Source organism: Dipodomys ordii, unplaced genomic scaffold (genome assembly GCF_000151885.1).
Source record: "Dipodomys ordii isolate 6190 unplaced genomic scaffold, Dord_2.0 Scaffold5, whole genome shotgun sequence".
Taxonomy (NCBI): Eukaryota; Metazoa; Chordata; class Mammalia; order Rodentia; family Heteromyidae; genus Dipodomys; species Dipodomys ordii.
Window position 1 is genome coordinate 16,690,475 of NW_012267221.1, and position 20,026 is coordinate 16,710,500.

The following is a 20,026-nucleotide window of genomic DNA, read 5'->3' on the forward strand; positions in this document are numbered from 1 at the left end:
AAGAACAAAATTGTTTTTCATAAATGAAAGGATCCCTTTTTATAGGGGGAAATCCACTAAATCCTTAGCCCAAATTTTAGAAGAATCTTTTTAGTACTGGCTATCGAATACTATTTATTCTAGTTGTACATACCTTGTGTGCATTTTATCATGTGCTTACCTCATCCTCTCTACAAAGTAGCTCTTTGAAGCTCCACCATCCCTACTGCTATGCACTAATGGTAATAACATTGTGACAGGTTCGAGAATGCTGTGGCCTAAACTACTCTGATTCCATGTGGCACTCACACCTGGCCTTGCACCATTTCTGTAGTTTCTTAAAATCAACTTTAAGACTGGGATCTCTTTATTTACGTTGATCCCAAGACTGGCCTTAACCTAGCTAAAGTTTATCCATTTCAAGATTCAAGCAAAGTCTTCTCAATGTTGGTTTTTTTTCTTTTTATATTTGATTTAACCCAAAGAAAAAAACTAAAGATGTGTTTCTGTCTTTACTAACAAGACAGGCGAGAGTGCCAGAGTAACAAGTAGTTTCCAAATGCACAATGAAACCAGGAAGTGCATTGGCCAAAGAGAATGCAAAGTTTCAGCTCTTGCTATATAGCTAACAATGTGCTGCTCTTTTCTGAACTAGAAAATAATAGTCTACATTTAATAACAATCAGTAGTATATGTTTTCATGTCAATGAAAAGTGGACAGATTTAGATGGTTGCTGTCTGTGTGCATTGAATCAGATCTTTTCTGCATTTGACATGAAAATACACTTGTGCAGCTTTCGTTGGTTGGGTCACAATTTTAGAACCAAATATTATTTACAAACTAATTTACACAAGCAAGACTATAGATGACTCTATATTTTCATAAACTTGCCGCAGGATCCTATTTCAAAATCCTTGTATATGGGCTGCATCAAAAGTTATTTCTGTTGTTAGCACAATATTTAAAGAAAAAATGATTCTAGAGTGCTGTATCTAATCTTGTGACCCCCCACTTCTACCAAAGCAGATTGGCATTGCGTTTAAGTTATTTTTAAATTACAGCTCAAGAAAAATGCATACAGAAGACTGGGGGTAGGGATAAGGGCAGACCTTATGACTTTTTATATTGAGAGCAGAGAAAATATTTTAAAGCTTTTCTGTGGGATTGATTTTCAGAAACTAAATGCAACTAGTTCATCTGAAGGCAGCACAGTTGATATAGGGGCTCCCGCTGAGGGAGAGCAACCTGAGGTTGAACCAGAAGAATCTCTCGAACCTGAGGCCTGTTTTACAGAAGGTAAGCAAAGCAGGGACATATTTGGACAGCAACCTTCTTGGGGCCATTTATCATTTCTGTCTGTTTTTCTGTCTGTCAGACTTTAATCACCTATTCCCATCTTTCTCATTACTCATCATTCTCATCATTTTTCATTACTCATCGATCTGCTACTGTTAGTCTTTTCTATGTCAAAACAAAGTTGATTGTTGAAAATAAGTTTAATTTATACAATACATAAGTTTATTTTTGTGGATAGTATTTAAGTCTAAGAAACGCTGTTTCATTGGGGCCTTCTAAAATATCTAACAGGAGAAGAAGCTGAATCATACTTGTATGATTGTATATGATTATACATTGTATATTGAATATAATAACTGCATTTGCTCACTCTCTTCTTCATTCCTGTACTCTTAACTTTAAACATTCCCCTTTACCCCCCCCCCCAAAAAAAAAACATGTTTCCATTTCCTGGAGTTCATTTTGGAGAAGGAGTATTTCAATTGTTTAGAGGAGTTATACCTTTGGATTCCTCCTCTGCATATACATTCCTTTAGTCCATTTGTGTGTAAATACATAGAGCCCTGTATATTATCACACCTAGTTGCATTTTACATTTAAATTTATTCAGGAATAGCAGTCCTCTGTATCTTTTTTCTGTCAATTGTGGGGCTTGAATTCTGGGCCTGGGCGCTGTTCCTCAGCTTTTCAGCTCAAGGCTAGAGCTTTACCACTTGAGCCACAGCTACAGTTCCGGTTTCCTGATGGTTTATTGGAGATAAAAGTCTCATGGACTTTCTTGCCCGGGCTGGCTTTGAGCTGTGATCCTCAGATCTCAGCCTCCTGAGTAGCTAGGATTGCAGGCGTGAACCACCAGTGCCCAGCTTAGTCTTTGGTATCTTACATTTAAATTTACTCTTGAGTAGCAGTCCACTGTATCAGTCAAAGCAATTTTTTTTTTAAATTTTAAAGTAGTTGTACAAAGGTGTTGTTATTTAACAGCAGTTTATGAATACAATATATGTTGATCAAGTCACCCCTTTCAATATTCTCACCCGTCCCTCCCCTATCCACATCTTTTTAAAAATAAGTTTGAGCAAAGATAATATATGATATAAATTATGAGCTATACAGTAAGTTATATTATCGGATTAATATGCCATTGAAATAGTTTCAACTAAAATTATGTCATTTCTGTTCGGGATCAGTTATCTACTGTAATAATAATGGTGCCATATGTCATCCACTTGAAACCACTGGATTTTAGCTACTTTTCTAGTCTTAACTTCAGATTCCTTCTTTGAAACCCCTAAATGTGCCTGTCATGAACTTTTGTTTATATCAGGATCTTCATTCTTTCAGCACAGGTTTTAGATATGATTTGAATACTTCCTTCAAGATTGAGACCCCCAATTCTCTTTATTCCATGGAACTCAAAATTAAACTTTATTGATAAACTTTTTTTTGGTCAGTTGTGGGGCTTGAACTCTGGGCCTGGGCATTGTCCCTCAGTTCTTCAGCTCAAGGCAAGCATTCTACCACTTGAGCCACAGCACCACTTCTGGTTTTCTGGTGATTAATTGGACATAGGAGTCTCATGGACTTTCTTTCCTGGGCTGGCACTGAACCAAGATCCTTAGCTCTCAGTCTCCTGAGTAGCTAGGATTACAGGTGTGAGCCACTGGCACCCAAATATTGATAAACTTTTATAAAACATTGTCTTATGATAATTGTTGCTTCCTATCATTATAATACTTATGGAAAAATCAATGCAATATAAAGTGCACATTATTTGAAGACAATACTATTATACAAGTTATAGCATTAATATTTCCGATACAATTCTTCTATTATAGCATTTGCTCAATAAATATTTGTTAAAGAGCCTTTTAAATCTAGTTGTCCATACATTATACAAAAGTGCTTATTATACTGTTCCCAATAATCCCCAGGAAGAAAGCAACTTAAATATTTAATAATAAAAGACCATATACACTATAGTGAAAAGAGATGAAATCTTTCATAAATCTATTCATTGTAAGATGGGAAATATTTATATTATATTCCATCAAGTGAACTTTATCATAATTTAAATATATAAAATTTCCTGAGTAGATTTGCATTCATAGGATAAAGGTAAGATGCAAATCTGAGCTTTTAATTGTATTTTTCTTTGTTTTTCAGATTTTATGTCTCATCATGCAATCCATCATAATAGTCCTATAAACATAAAAACAAACAAGGAATGAATGACTGATTTAAAGGACACATTAGTGATTTTTATTTCTATAATTGAACACCCTCTTAGAAATCAAATTGTTTACAACATAGTATAAGGCAGTAATGAGGATGACTGTCCCATTAACATAATGCACATAATCTTTCTTTACTCTCACACCTATCTTTTAGACTGTGTACGGAAGTTCAAGTGCTGTCAGATAAGCATAGAAGAAGGCAAAGGGAAGCTCTGGTGGAATCTGAGGAAAACGTGCTACAAGATAGTAGAGCACAATTGGTTTGAAACTTTCATTGTCTTCATGATTCTGCTCAGTAGTGGAGCTCTGGTAGGTGGTCTGCTCTTTCATCTTTTACCTAAAGCGTTCCAATTCCCCTAATATGCCTCATATTACCATTTTAAAACAGGATGTGTGAAAATGAAAGACAACATGTGTGACAGGTTTAGACCTATGGGAAGGTCCCAATGCATTCAACCTTTATTTCTTGGTCTAGGGTAGTCCTCAGACTCAAAACTAGATTTGTTTGGTTTCTTCTAATATTAAAAGAAGGATTTATTGTCCTTCCAATCATTTGTAACAATTCTTATTTTTAAAAAAATTAACTATTAACAAAGCAGTGGTGGCTCACACCTGTAATCCTAGCTACTCTGAAGGCTGAGATCTGAGGACTGCCGTTCAAAGGCAGGCCAGACAGGAAAGTTCTTGAGACTTTCCTCTTCAGTTAACCACACAGACACACAGACAGACAGACAGACACACACACACACACACACACACACACACACACACATACACACACAAAGTGAAGCCATGGCTCAAATGGTGGAGTGCTAACCAAAACAGAATTGGCTAACCATCGAGCTAATCAGCACAAGATGTGTGCTGCGTGCAGCAAGCTCACTTGTCTTCTTTGCTCTGCCAATTACAGTGAGTGATTAGTAGGCTGACTTAATTGTTGACTCTGCAAAGAGCAAGCATTACAAACTGAATTTACATCAGATTTCATTTAATTGCATAGCCAATTTGGTCAAAACACTAACATAATAAAAAGTCTTGATTCATATTCCCATTGGGTGATACAAATGTATTTGCCTTTGGTTTTTTTGGGTTTTTTTCAATAGCTTAATTTCAAGTTCAGTGAGTTGATTTTGTGAGAATGAGTGTACTGTATCTGCAGACTTTTGGGCCCATTTCTGACTTAACTAAACTCTACATCAGATGACGGACTCAGTCCAAAGAGGATCAGCCTTGAATTTGAATGCCAAGTAGAGAGAACTATGAGGTCTTTTTACCAACGAATGCCCTTGCTGTAATAGCTCTTGATTCTTTATTAGCCTCAATCAAAGCTCAGCAAAATACTAAATACATAGACATAGTCATCAGCATCTGAAGAGCTTCCTAACTCAGCTACAAAGTGAGCTTTTTGGGGCCCTGGTGTTGAGCCCTGGTAGGAGCACTGAGTAAAATGACGTTTTTATTCCAAAAATCCCATCGACTCCAGAATATGAGTTCCTCAACAAGAACTTCCTCAGGAGCTATGAAAAATGATGCCAAGGAACTTCCAGACATACGCCCATACATACCTATGGGGGAAGATTGTGAGAATATATGTAGCAGAAAAGAGAAAAAGTGATTTTTCCCTTCCCTGCTAGGATGATGCAACGTGTTGCTATAGAAAAGGCCTACTCAAAACTCAACGAATTAGTTATACTTCCAAATGACTTTTTATGTCCTTCTTTAGAAAGAAACAGCTGATTGTCACTTAAAATTTAGGTACCCTAATATCCAAATTTTATTTCATTTTATTTTTAAAATTTTTTTATTGTGAAAATCCCGTACAGAGGGGTTACAATTACATGGGCAAGGTAATGAGTACATTTCTTATCAAGCATTGTAAAATGTCCTAAGTTCCATGTTTTGCTGAAATGGCCAAAGTCATTTGCATATAGATAGCTATAAAGCAAATGCAGCTATGAGAAACGAAACTGCCTACTAGCCTTGGGCACCAGAGAGGAGGTTTGTATCCCTTTTTCCCCTTCTTTTTCCCTAAAACATGCTGGCGATTGTGACAATGAAATTCAACATAGTCGTTTTAAATTTACAGGCCTTTGAAGATATTTATATTGAACAGCGCAAAACCATCAAGACCATGTTAGAATATGCCGACAAAGTTTTCACTTATATCTTCATCTTGGAAATGCTTCTAAAGTGGGTTGCATATGGTTTTCAAATGTATTTTACAAATGCCTGGTGCTGGCTGGATTTCCTAATTGTGGATGTGAGTATTCTGCAGTGTTCCTTTTGTTGTTGTTGTTGTTGGTCATGGGGCTTGAAGTCTGGGCCTAGGTACTTTCCCTCAATGCTTCTGCTCAAGGCTAGCGCTCTAGCACTTGAGCCATAGGGCCACTTCCGGTTTTCTGAGTGGTTTATTGGAGATAAGAGTCTTGGACTTTCCTGCCGGCTTTGAACTGCATTCAGCTACTCAGGAGGCTGAGATCTGAGGATTACAGACGTGAGCCAATGGCCCCCAGCTTGCAGTGTTCCATTTCTTTGATTGTAATGGTTGGGATCTATTCTAGCAATGGCAGATGACACATGGCAGATTTTCAGCAAATGTTGCATCAATTCAAGTTTTAGGATATTTTTCCAGTGAGAGAACATTCAGGATACTTTCTGCTAATTTAAATGAATGTTTAAATGGTTCAAAGACACCTTATACTTCACTGATTTAACATCAAATTAATATGTGAAATCACAAGTTTCATAGAATAATATGTTCATTTTTAAATGTTGGGCTTTCCACATACTTCACAAAGTCACAGTATTCAAGATCTTCACAAATATATTTACCAATAGAGCCTGTTATCATCAAAACCTATTGAGAAGTATTTATCAAACAAGTGAAATATTAATCATAAGGAACATTGAGGGTTCAAAAGGCAAGAGAAACAGCTTGGTTTGTATAATCAGATTAGTTTTTGGCCAATTATTTGAAGATTAAGTTTTTCTTTAATAAATACAAGATTTTAATAAAACTAATTTATTAAGGATGCATACATGTCAGATTTCAGGGTAATTTTAAAATAATTTAATTTGGAGACAAATTATTGCTAAATGTAATATATAAGGGATGCATGAAAAATTATATTTCAAGTGTTCTCAAAATAAGCCATTTAATTCCACAAATGTTTGGAAATTGTAACAGAAAAATGTGTAAAATCTAACCATTCTTTATTTATATTATGAGATTGTACATGATATTATTTATTCTCACTATTATATATGTAGCTATGCCAGCTTGGCAGATTGATAATGATATCTAATGTATCCATGCATCTATAAAACCATTAAGTGAGCACTACTTGAATAAGAAGTTGTTAAGGGAAGTTTAATTTTCCTGCAACTTGCACTCATAATACCTAGTATACTCTGATATCTACTGTTTCAGATTTTTAAATATATTATGATTATATGTCAAACTTTGCTTTATATCAAGTAACAGTACTTCTCTTTATATCAAGTATGTGTATTGCTCACCTATTCTGCTCTAGGAGATACAAGTGTGAGTAAGCCATTTTTCTGATTTTACAGGAGCTTATAGAGAATAATAAGGAGAGACAGGTGTTCAGGACACACTGGCACTGGTCATAGACAGGTTACTATGTGAGTAAAGCCTCCATGGGCCAGTAAAGCGTGAGTCTGTCAGCAGATCCAGATGCAGGAGGGACACTGATGTGTTGATACAAGAAATAAGAAGTGGTACTAGAGGGGAAGCATAAGGAGTGTCAGAGGGAAAGAGGAAATACTTTTAGGGAAATTATAATGTGCAAAAGGTAAGTTAGAAAAGAGTGTGAAGAGTTCTCAACACCATCCAGAGAAATTTGAAAACACAACTTGACAAGAAATATACTCATTACCTTACTCATGTAACTATAACCCCTCTGTACAGCATCTTTACAAAAAAAAAGAAAAATAAACAAATTAAAAGTAATGCCATTGAAGAATTACTTATAGAGAAAAGCTAAGACTAGCCTGAACTTTTAGGAAGGAAAGTTTATAAGAATGATGGAAATGAAAGGGGATTACTATATGACCATATAAAATTATGTTATTCGAAATGAACCTCAAGACTTGGAAATAAGAGGTTTTATATTTTGTGTTTTTTTTTAATTTTGTGGAGTTTTTGTGTAAAGTTTTTCTTTCATTTTTTTGCTTTGGTTTATACCCTTTTGTCACTATTTTTATTTTGATATCCTGTGTCTTATATACACACTTATCTGACTTGGGGAAGCAAAGGGGAGACAAAGGACAAAGGGGGAACCAATGCAACAGCGACACTCACAAGACAATATGTTGGAAATGAACTTTACATCTTGGGGAGCAGTAAGTCAGGGGGAGGGAAAGTGGGAGAAAAACAAGGGAGGGGGTAACAATGTGTGACAAGAAATGTATCATTACTTATGCAACTGTAACCCCTCTATATATCACCTTTACAATAAAGTGAAATAAAATAAAATAAATAAAAAGAAAAAACCAGTTCGAATACTTTTTCAGTGTCAGGGAAGAAGGATAGGAAAGGGGAAGGGTGAGAAGAGAAGAAGAAGGGAAGGGAAGGGAGGTAATGGGGAGCAGAAAGAAAGAGATGGGAGAAGAGAGGAGGAAAAAGGAGGAACAAAAGGAGTTAGGGGAAGGGGGAGAAAGGGAAAGGAATGCATTTTCTTTTCAAATCTAGCTACATGAGTTACATAAAATGGCATATTTTACCATTTAATTTACCCATGTGACAAGTCTGTTTATTTTTATATGTTTAACTTTTACTTTTCATCCTTTAATGTGTATCTTTTTGATATTGTCTTCAGAGAAGGTAAAATACTGTCAATGCCCTTGTCTTACTTGCAAAAAATTTTCACAGTCATACTCTTCAAGTATTCATGAAGAGACTACAAAACTTAAGACTTTAAAATGTGGAAAACCTAAATAAAGCACTTATGATCAATAAATGTGTAGGGTAACAATGCTCAATAGAAAATGCACTCATCACCTTACTCATGTAATTGTAACCCTCTGTACAGTATCTTTACAATAAAAATATTTAATAAAAAAAGATAAGTATATAATTTTTTCTAAACTTTCAGAACATATGTGCAAAATTAATTTAAATAAACAAGTTTTTAAACCATTTTCTATGTACCTCACTTATTAAATTTTTTAAATATTTACAAATAACATACCTTTAAAGCTATATTACTCATTTATCTCTGTTAATATGCATTTGCAATTCTTGAGTACATTAGAAAAAAAGTGCCTTTTCTTAGATTGTGTAATTTTAATGAATTTTTAAAATCTCTTTTTAAAGAAAATTCAGCTACCAGTGCCAACTGTGACAGTTTTTTTATCTTGCATTTTTAAGTTGAGAGATGAGAATTTTAATCAACTGAATTAGTCACCTGTATGTATAACTAAAGAAAACATCCTTATACTTTTTTACTACACTAAAATCTGTTTTTCCTCCTTTTTTCATTTGTAGTTCTTTGTTTTCTTTTCTTCCTTTTAATTCACAAATTTTATTTGACTTAATAATTGATGCTTCTCCTTACTTGGAAACATGATACACATTCTCTGGTCTTAGCTCAAGCTGATTAAATCAGACTCAGCCAGCTACTAGTCTTTTTAATAAACTCCCTAGATGATGTAGAAACTCACTGAAGTTTGAGAACTCCTGTTTTAGTGCGTAGAGCAAGGTTCAACTGAGTGGACATTGTTGTTTGTAAATGAAATTGTTTTACTTTTCCTGTATAGATTTCGCATCTGCAGCTTAACTGCAAATGAGATGATAGCCATGTGATTTATTTGGTATGATTTGTGTGTGCACAGGTTTCATTGGTCAGCTTAACTGCAAATGCCTTGGGCTACTCAGAACTTGGTGCCATCAAATCGCTCAGGACACTAAGAGCGCTGAGACCACTGAGAGCTTTATCCCGGTTTGAAGGAATGAGGGTAAGATCAAAGGTTTAAGCATTTACTGGATTTATAGTTGTGAACAGCCAGATGCTTTGTACCTTAGAAATGACAGATCCATGGAGAACTTGTTACACTCATACACGCAAAACCAATCACCAATCAAGATAATACTTACCAGACATCTGTAATCGTATCTGTTATCACATGTCTATATATTCATATGCACAGATAATGCCTGTTTCTAATTAACTGGATTTTCATACAGTGGAAAATATCTAGTTATGTGTGCAGACTGTGGATATAAATCAAGAGTTATCTTTTTCATTTATAAACGGACAGGAAATCATAATTTCTGTGACTCAAAACTACCAAATTATGACTCATCATTCTTCACTGTTAAATGAAACACATTTTGAGACTTTTGAACTATGAATCTACCCTTTTAACTTTCAAATGCAGATGGTGATGACTAAAAAGTAGGTCAACTGTAGAAATCCAATACTCACTTAGAAAAGTGTCAGAAAGAAACAGAAAAGAATGTGTATTGACATTTGCCTTCCACTGGGGCATAAAACATGAGCCCGCATGCCCTCACCACCTAGAAAATGACCATGCCCTGTCTCTGTGGTTTAAGCAGTTCAAAAAGATCTTTCAGAAAAAAATTGTGAGATTTGAAAATAGTGACTTAAAGAAAAAGTACTATATGCTTTTTTAAAGAGTATAGTAAGTTTGGTTTTTTTAAATTTTTCGACTATATGCTCTATTGTTGTATATTTGATGATATGTAGCACATGCCTCACAATTATGATACAATAAAATACATTTAAATATTTTTAAAGAGGAAATAGTGACTTAGACTTCATCTGAATATGGCAAATACCACCAGAGATGAATGAGGTGCATGTAGGTGTGTTTATACGTAATCATCTATGTATGGTTACTTACTTGTTAAATTCTCTTTATCTTACAAATTTCTAGTCACTGTTTTTGTAGAATTTTTTCTACAAAAATTAAATGAACAAAAGGGTGCCAAACTTTTAATATGAAAATAACTGCCATATTTTCTCTGTTGAATTTAGCAGCCAAATGGTTCTATTTTATACCCATGTCACTGTCACATCTTAATTAGTTCAATTGTCTTAATCATCTATTATATGTTAAATTAGTTCAATCCCTTGATCTAAAACATATGTTAAGTTTATGTGTAGCAATGTTTATACTGTCGAAAGCATCCTATAAAACTCATTTTTATCTCCTGAATTATCATTTCAATATTTTCACTTTGAGCTACAAAACATTTCCACACAAAATTCAAAATCAAGAAATACAGATATATTTTCTATAACATGGCCACCACTCTGTTAATAAAATGTAAGTACAAATAAGTATCTCTCGTTGGTTTTTCAGTTACTTTCCCTTCCCCCTCCCCCTGCCCATTCTGTGCCAGGTGGTTGTAAACGCTCTTTTGGGAGCCATTCCATCCATAATGAATGTCCTTCTGGTCTGCCTGATCTTTTGGCTAATATTCAGTATCATGGGAGTGAATCTCTTTGCTGGCAAGTTTTATCATTGCATTAATTATACCACTGGAGAGATGTTTGATGTAAGTGTGGTCAACAACTACAGTGAATGTAAAGCACTCATAGACAGCAATCAAACTGCCAGGTGGAAAAACGTCAAAGTAAACTTTGATAACGTTGGACTTGGATATCTTTCTCTGCTTCAAGTAGTAAGTAACCATTTCATTACTCTCTGTTATTATAATTAAAATGAGTCCCAAGTTCTTCTTTCTCAAAATAAATTAACACCTCTTGCTCCTTAGCATGAATATTATCAAAAAAGAAGAATGGCAAAGAATGTTGGTAAGACTGGGAAAAAAGAATATTGCACAGTGTTGATGAAGATGTAAATTAATGTAGCCATCGGGAGAAAGGTTAATCTCTATAACAAATAGAAAAATGGTATGACAATTCCTCAAGAAATTATGAAAGAACTATCATGTGTTCCAGTAATCCCACTATTAGGCCTATATATAATAGAAATGCATTCTTCTTTTCCTCATACTTATTTCACATTACACATAAAAATATGCTGATATTAACTAGTATTATTTCCATTAGCTAGCTATGAAATCAATGTGTCTGTTGATCAGTGAATGAATGTATTTTTTACATGTGGCATATATAAACAATGGCATAATATTCAATCTTTTAACATAAAGAACAAAATCCTGTCATTTGCAACAAGATGGATGAACCTGGAAGACATTATCTAAAGTAAATAAGCCAGGCACAAGAAGGAAATATCACATGATCTCACATGTGAAATCAAATCACTGAGACAAAGACCTGAAGTGTATAAGAGGAAAGATGTTGATCAAAAGACACATTTTAGTTAGAAGGAAAAATAAATTCTAGAGATCTATGGTACATTATGGTAACTGTAATTAATAATTAGCAGTTGATTTTCAGCTTAGTTGTAAATCAAATTTTAGAGCAAATTTTAAGTGTTTTCAGTACAAAAATACGTGTGAGGCAGTGTATATGTTAATTATCATTAGTTAGCCACTTCATAGTGCATATATATTTCAAAATATACTGCATATCATAACTATAAAAAGCAATTAAAACATATGAATATAACTTTTAGAATATATTGTAGATGCAATAATTTACACAAAAAATGATAAAATAGGGGCTGGGAAGGTGGCTCAGTGGTAGAGCACTTGCCTTGCATGTATGAGTCCCTGGGTTTGATTCCTCAGCACCACATAAGCAGAAGAAAAAAAAAGCTGGAAGTGGCACTGGGGCTCAAGTGGTAGAGCACTAGCCTTGAGCTGAAGAGCTGAGGGACAGCGCCCAGGCCCAAAGTTCAGGCCCCACGACCGACATAAATAAATAAATAAATGATCAAATAATGAGGCATACAGTAGAACTTATGTTTGTATTCTTTTGTGAAATTTATGTTATATATACTTCTAGAATTACATGAGGGGCAAATGTTACTGATGCTGCTTTTATGATAGAATTTTAATTATAGATATTAAACATGCATTTAAAGATTTTATTGACTGTATCATAATCTCAGCTTTTGGGCTGAGATTAAGTGAAGGTGTCACAGGAAAATATAAAGTTAAAATGTTTTCATTTTAACTTTGAGCTATGATACGTTGCCCAAAGAGTTAAATATCAATTTGAACTATTTTACGTGTGTATTTGACTGAATCCTAATTATAGTGAAACTTGCCTTCTTCACTGACATAATTTGAAGATTTCAATATGATGTTTTATGCATGTATGAACTGTGCAATGTTTAGATCTGAATATGTTTTTCCACAAATCTTCATTCTTTCTTTGTAGTGAAAACATCCAGAATGTTTTAGTCTAGAGATTTTTCTACATTTTTACTCTGATAATCTATTTTTTGAAGTTATTGTATGGGAGTAAATTAAATAATATGATTTTTTACAGGCCACTTTTAAGGGATGGATGGATATTATGTATGCAGCTGTTGACTCTCGAAATGTAAGTGTTTCTTTGTAGGGAAATATTTAATTTGATCAAGTAAGTATTTCCACAGTATTATGATTAAATGATATTGTCCATAAAATTAAATCGCAGATCAGTTTATATTTAAAAAATAAAATATTTGCTCTATTATTTCTTTAAAAGTTTTATTAAAATATTATCTACACAATGAGGGCTTTTTTTTACTTTTTTTAGTTTTAAGCATAAAAATTTGTCACTTAATCTTTATTAACTGTATTTTCAAAATCAGAAGTTGGTTTTTTCAGCTTTGATAATTCTGATCATTTGTATATACTAAGCCTCCAGGCAATTTTCTTCATCTGTAATAGATTTACTTTAGCTTTAGATCTTCTTTCTGATAGGAATTATATGACAAACAGCAGGGGGGAATTCCAGAAGCAAAACAAACAAATGAATCAATAATATTTCCCTCTAGGAAGTGGATAGAAAGCAGAAATTTTCATTATCTACCTTCCACACATCAGTATTCATGAAACTGTTTCTCTAATTTCATTTAATTCCTCACTACTTATAAGGAAGGAAATTACCTTTTAGAAAAAGTGATTGGTTTCTGGTTTACCAGAGAATGGCAATTAAGTTCCAAATAATACTTCTATATAGTACCAGCAGCAACTTTCTGGATGAAAATTCCCTGTTTATTTTTCATTTCATAAAATCACAGAGACAGACACCCAGAGGCAGACACACAAAGTGGAGACCGAGAACATTAAAAATACTGCACTGTACCAAGAATCCTATTTACTGCTTTTCCTTAGCAATAATAATAATTTATCATTAATTGCTACTTGCTAGGGTTTGGGGTTTCTTAGGTTATCTCATGAATCCTAACTAACAATGTTACATGTATGATACTAATAGCATTTACCGCTGAAGCAAAGAGGCTTGGCACAGTTTAAATAATGAAGAGTTTTTGAAATCTGACAAAAATAGTAAGTCATCACCACTTTCTACAATAGCTTCCTACTTTCTCAATTCATTCATTCAAGTTCCTTTTTTTACTGACTTAATCAACAACTTCCCTTTAGCTTCTTGTACATTAACTTAAAAAAAAAAAAACCTTGAAGATTCTATTACAACAGATAAAATCCACTTGTCCCCTAAAATTATCAAAAGTTACTGGCTCTACTTGCATTAGTCATCAAGGACAGCTAATCTGAACCAAAATGAGACAATACTTATACACCTACCAGAATGATTGTCTCAAGTCAATGAATATTCTTCCAGAATTCTTTAGCTAGCATTTGAGGTGTAAAGGCTCATAAATTCTATTCAGTGTTTGGTTCCTTTGCTCTTCATTGATTAAGACATGTTTAGAGAATTGAAAACTCACTGCTGTGCATTATCAAGCAATAAATCTAATGGTTATTTTTCTCTGATTTTATAGGTAGAATTACAACCCAAATATGAAGACAATTTGTACATGTATCTTTATTTTGTCATCTTTATTATTTTTGGTTCATTCTTTACTTTGAATCTTTTTATTGGTGTCATCATAGATAACTTCAACCAACAAAAAAAGAAGATAAGTATACTAAAACTTCATCTTTGCTCTGAAATGTGAGCTAAATATCTGTTTGCCTTATGCTCCAAAATACATTGGCATAGCAAATAATATAAAATTTTAAAAATATTTTGAGATCTAATACCCATAAGATTCTTAGGAAATTTGTAATTGAGATTAGATATTTTTATATTTTCCTGTGCAAATATGGCTGTTATAGTGTACTTTGTATATTGAACATATGCAGCTTCAATAATATAGATCTCAACAACATAAGAATAGAATGGAAGCCAAATTACACATGATTATTAAATGCATTTTATAGCTTGCAAAGAACATGATTTTAACTATTTTTTGCTTTTGTTTCTTTACTTTGGAGGTCAAGACATTTTTATGACAGAAGAACAGAAGAAATACTACAATGCAATGAAAAAACTGGGTTCAAAAAAACCACAAAAACCCATTCCTCGGCCTGCTGTAAGAATAATATACATTTTTTCATCAGTGAGAGCTCTGCTATCACTTTCACAGCCAAAACTGCTTGACAGTAAAATTATTGTGATTTTTGCAACATGATGGTTTTACTTAATATTGTGACTAGTAGAAATAACTGAAATATTTGTTATATTTGTGTTTATCAAGTCTAAATTATTTAACATGATGCAGTTTTATATGTTATCATACAAGATGCTTCTAAATGGATGTTTTAGTTTGAAATGCTAGTAGTTTCACACAGAATTGATAACACTGAGATTTTTATAGAGAACAATCTGAACACATTTACACCACATGGAATATAAATATACCACATGGAAATAGTGGATGCTTATAGACTACTTTAAGGATTGATTGACCTAATTAATCTCTCAGAGACCTGTTTTCTCTCCAACTCTGAAAATTGAAAGAATCACTAATACAACATATTTGCAGAGTTTCTCTTTTGTTTAAAGACAATGGCCAAAGTTCTTATTTTCTCTACTACCCTGACCTTGTGGGACAATATCATGCTAAAGAAAAGCGAGCTAATTATGTTTATAATCTTAAGCAACTACAAGGAGCTACAAGTTGGTGATCAGGTCTGAGATCAGACCCGGCTTACAAGTGAGAATTTCAGTTTGCAAAAGAAGGCATAAGGCAAATTACTCCTTAAAAATAAAATTCAGAGCGGGGCACCAGTGGCTTATGCCTGTAATCCTAGCTACTCAGGAGCCTGAGATCTGAGCATCCTGGTTCAAAGCCGGCCGGGGCAGGAAAGTCCATGACACTCTCATCTCCAATTAACCACCAGAAAGCCGGAAGCAGTGCTTTAGCTCAGTTGAAGAGCTGAGGTACAGCGTCCAGGCCCAGAGTTCAAGACCCACGGCCGACAAAATAGATAGATTAGATAGATAGATAGATAGATAGATAGATAGATAGATAGATAGATAGATAGATAGATAGATAGATAGATAGATAGATAGATAGATAGATAGATAGATACACACATAGCTATTAAGGAAGCTGAGATCTAAGGATTGTGGTTTGAAGCCATCCCAAGCAGAGAAGTCTGTGGGATTCTTTTTTTTTTTTTTTTGTCAGTCGTGGGGCTTGAACTCTGGGCCTGGGCGCTGTCCCTCAGCTCTTCAGCTCAAGGCAAGCGCTCTACCACTTGAGCTACAGCGCCACTTCCGGTTTTCTGGTGGTTTATTGGAGACAGGAGTCTCACGGTCTCTCCTGACCGGGCTGGCTTTGAACTGCGATCCTCAGATCTCAGCCTCCTGAGTAGCTAGGATTACAGGCGTGAGCCACCAGCGCCCGGCGTCTGTGGGATTCTTTTCTCCAATTAATTATCGGAAAGCTGGAAATGGAGTTGTGGCTCAAAGTGGTCTTGAGCAAAAATGGTGGGGAACAGTGCCCAAGCCACAAATTCAAGCCCTGGGACTGACACAAAAACTAAAATAAATTGATTAAGAAAAAAAATCTGTGATCTGTAATTTGTGAAATGATTATTCTAAAATAGATCTACCTCATGTAATCTCCACATAGATTTACCTACATGAAAGTCAAACATACATCCATGAATTGTCAAAACTAACAAATGAACTTGGATAAACAATGAAATAAAATACAGAATTTGATCCATACTTATTTGTTTTCCTACTAATATTCTTTGCCTTAAACTACCACTTTGAAATGCCTGTCATAAGCTATATGACAGATTTAAGATGTTGTGGTTTTGATGAGAGAATGTGAAATCAGAAACAAAGAGGAAATATTTTGATTAAGTCTTAAAAAGGTAATATCAATACCCATTCCTGAGTATAGGAAATAAAAAAATATAGTTATAAATATTTACTGACCCTACACTATGCACTTTCCATTCATAAATATCTCTTTCATAATCATAGTAATGAATATGTTCATTTACATACATACATAATCACAGACGTGTAAGCTTCCATTGCCTTGTAGTTGAAAATGTTTCTATCTCTTGTTACATTTCTTTTCAGAAGCAGACATTGTGTTCACAAATCCAAATCAGATTTTTTTTTGTCATCAAAGTGCATTGTTTATGGATAGGACATGAAATGAGATATTGAAAGAAGGAATGTAGGATATAAGTTCTTATGGAACTGATAGCATAGTAAATGGTTCTGAATCTGCAGTTTATAATGTCTGTATCATGTGCAATATACATCAATACATTTGAAAAGAGTTGGATAAAACAGCACACAAAATTATCTAGCATGGATAAAACAATCATGAAATGTTTTTAAAGAGTACATTTTCACATTGTTATGTTCAAATTATGTACATTGATGCTTTGTAAGTGGGAAGTCTGTGTTATTTTTTTTTTCCAGAACAAATTCCAAGGAATGGTCTTTGATTTTGTAACCAAACAAGTCTTCGATATCAGCATCATGATCCTCATCTGCCTCAACATGGTCACCATGATGGTGGAGACAGATGACCAGAGTCAAGAAATGACCAACATCCTATACTGGATTAACCTGGTATTCATTGTTCTGTTCACTGGAGAGTGTGTGTTGAAACTCATATCCCTGCGGTATTATTACTTCACCATCGGATGGAATATTTTTGATTTTGTGGTGGTCATTCTCTCCATTGTAGGTAAGAAAAGGAGTTTTTACTTAATTCAAGGAATTTGATAGTGAAAATCAATGTTTTAAAAGTTCAGAGAAGTTTTCATGAATCTTTCTCATTCATCCTCAAATTTCAAGAAAAAGTCTAATGTCTGCTCTTTGGATTTGCATTTTTCTAATTCCATCTTGGAATGTAACAGTGTTCTCAAAGTATTTTTCAGCTTTTATTTATCTTTTCTCACTTCAAATGACAGTAAATGCAACTTTTGCATAAATATTCTTTTTTGCTGTTGTTGGTCATGGGGCTTGAACTGAGGGCCTGGAAGCTGTCTCTGAGCTCTTTCACTCAAAGCTAGTGTTCTACCATTTTGAGCCACAGCACTACTTCCAGTTTTCTGGTAGTTAATTGCACATAAGACTTTCCTACCTGGGCTTGCTTCAAACCATGATCCTGAGATCTCAGCCTCCTGAGCAGTAAGGATTACACATGTGAGTCACAGTCACTTGGCCATATTCTTGTACATAGTACTCTTGTGGTATAATACTTTTTTGATTAAACAACTTACACAAACATAAATACATATATTATTAGTAGTCAATTCAAAAACATGATTTCCCAGATAATTGGAGTAATATATATATATATATGACAATATAAGCTTCTTGTTATCATAATGAGTTCAGATGCTTTTATAGTTTGTAATATTTCTTTTTAAGGGGAGATATGGTATTCACAAATCTAAAACCAATTCATTGTCATAAAAAATATATGAAGGGGCTGGGAAGGTGGCTCAGTGGTACAGTGCTTGCCTTGCATGCCTGAGGCCCTGGGTTCGATTCCTCAGCACCACATAAGCAAAATGAAAAAAGCCGGAAGTGGCGCTGTGGCTCAAGTGGTAGAGCGCTAGCCTTGAGCTGAAGAGCTGAGGGACAGAGCCCAGGCCTAGAGTTCAGGCCCCATGACCGGACCCAAAAAAAAAAAAAAATATATATATATATATATGAAGCACTTGTGCTTAGAACATTAAATACTGAAAGTAAATATAAGTAGATTTAAACACTAGCTTTGGTCTTTTGTTTGTTTGTTTATTAGTGGTTCTGGGAATTGAACTCAGAGACTTTACCTCATGTTACACAAGTGCTCTATCTCTGAACTATACTCTGAGTTTGTTGGAGGAGACAGCAAGAAAATAACATGCACATAGAGGGAAAAATACTATACCGGGAAACTTTTTCATTTTTTTGCACTTTCCAGATATGAAGGTCTGTAGCAACCTTGCATTGAGCAAATTTATTGGCACCATGTTTGCAACAGCTCAGACATTATCATAATTTTATTTTTATCTTTAAGTAATTGTACAAAGGAGTTGCCATTCAACAAAGTAATGTATGAATATAATGAATCTTGATCAAGGTCACCCCTTTCATTATTCTCCCCAGTCCCTCTCAATCTCTCCCCTTTCTCAATTTTCATAAAATTCAGTGCATATTCTCTAAAACATGATCTTTTATGTGCACTGGGAAGCTAAAGAATCCATGTGATGCGTTCTTTTTTAGTTTATCTGGCAACAAATCACAACAACTCTGAGCTGTGCTGTGTCCTACCTTATCTATATTTTAACAATAAGTCACTCCATTTGTCCGACGCAACAATGTGATGGGGTAGTAATAAACTAATTAGGAGATGGGGAATGTCTTACTGACATTGATAGCAGAATGGTTCTTTCAGATGCTGAGGACCTCTATGGGAGGGAAGGAGGGGAGAGGTTGATTAGTAGGGACTGAATTTTAGTGAGACAGGAGCAAGAAGTTCTAGTGTGCTATTGTACTGTAGGTTGATTGTAGACAACACGACTGTATTGAATATTTTTTGAAGTTAGAAGGAAGAACTTCAATGTTTTCACCACAAAGATAAGTGTTAGAAGAAATCGTGGAGGAAAAATAAATGTAAGTTTAATAGAAGCAAAAGGATGGCATTAAGACAAGATCCAGGATTCTGTTCCTGGTGTGTCTATCTCCAGAGCCTATATTTTCCCTTATTCATAATTCTGCCTGCTCTCCAATAAAATAGATCACAATTATGTCAGAAGAATTGAGAGTCATCAAGAACACCTAATGGCTGTGTGCTATTGACTCATTCCTGTAACCCTAGCTGCTCAAGGAGGCTGAAATCCGAGGATTATGGTTCTAAGCCAACCCAGCAGCAAAGTCCCCCTAAACTCTTATCTCCAAACACTAAGAAGTGGAGTTGTGGCTCAAAGTGGTAGACGGCCAGCCTTGAGCAGAAGAGCTCATGGAACAGCACCCAGGTCCTGAGTTCAAGCCCCACAACTGACAGAAAATCACATCCTTCAGCTCATAGTTCTTAGGAACATAATATGACTATGTGTTAAAAGTATCAATGCAGGGCTGGGAAGGTGGCTCAGTGGTAGAGTGCTTGC

At 34.6% G+C, this 20,026-nt stretch overlaps 1 protein-coding gene across 1 annotated transcript in view; it reads left to right on the forward strand.

Moving 5' to 3' along the window:
* The window catches only part of LOC105993902 (sodium channel protein type 2 subunit alpha), a 128,193-nt gene that overhangs the window by 106,185 nt on the left and 1,982 nt on the right, over positions 1–20,026 (forward strand). The window contains exons 18-27 of the mRNA XM_013027283.1: positions 1,156–1,276; positions 3,665–3,819; positions 5,597–5,770; positions 9,367–9,489; positions 10,901–11,182; positions 12,924–12,977; positions 14,386–14,523; positions 14,875–14,979; positions 17,343–17,609; positions 19,270–19,351. Coding sequence (XP_012882737.1) covers positions 1,156–1,276; positions 3,665–3,819; positions 5,597–5,770; positions 9,367–9,489; positions 10,901–11,182; positions 12,924–12,977; positions 14,386–14,523; positions 14,875–14,979; positions 17,343–17,609; positions 19,270–19,351 — 1,501 coding nt within the window. The remainder of the gene's footprint in view (positions 1–1,155; positions 1,277–3,664; positions 3,820–5,596; positions 5,771–9,366; positions 9,490–10,900; positions 11,183–12,923; positions 12,978–14,385; positions 14,524–14,874; positions 14,980–17,342; positions 17,610–19,269; positions 19,352–20,026) is intronic.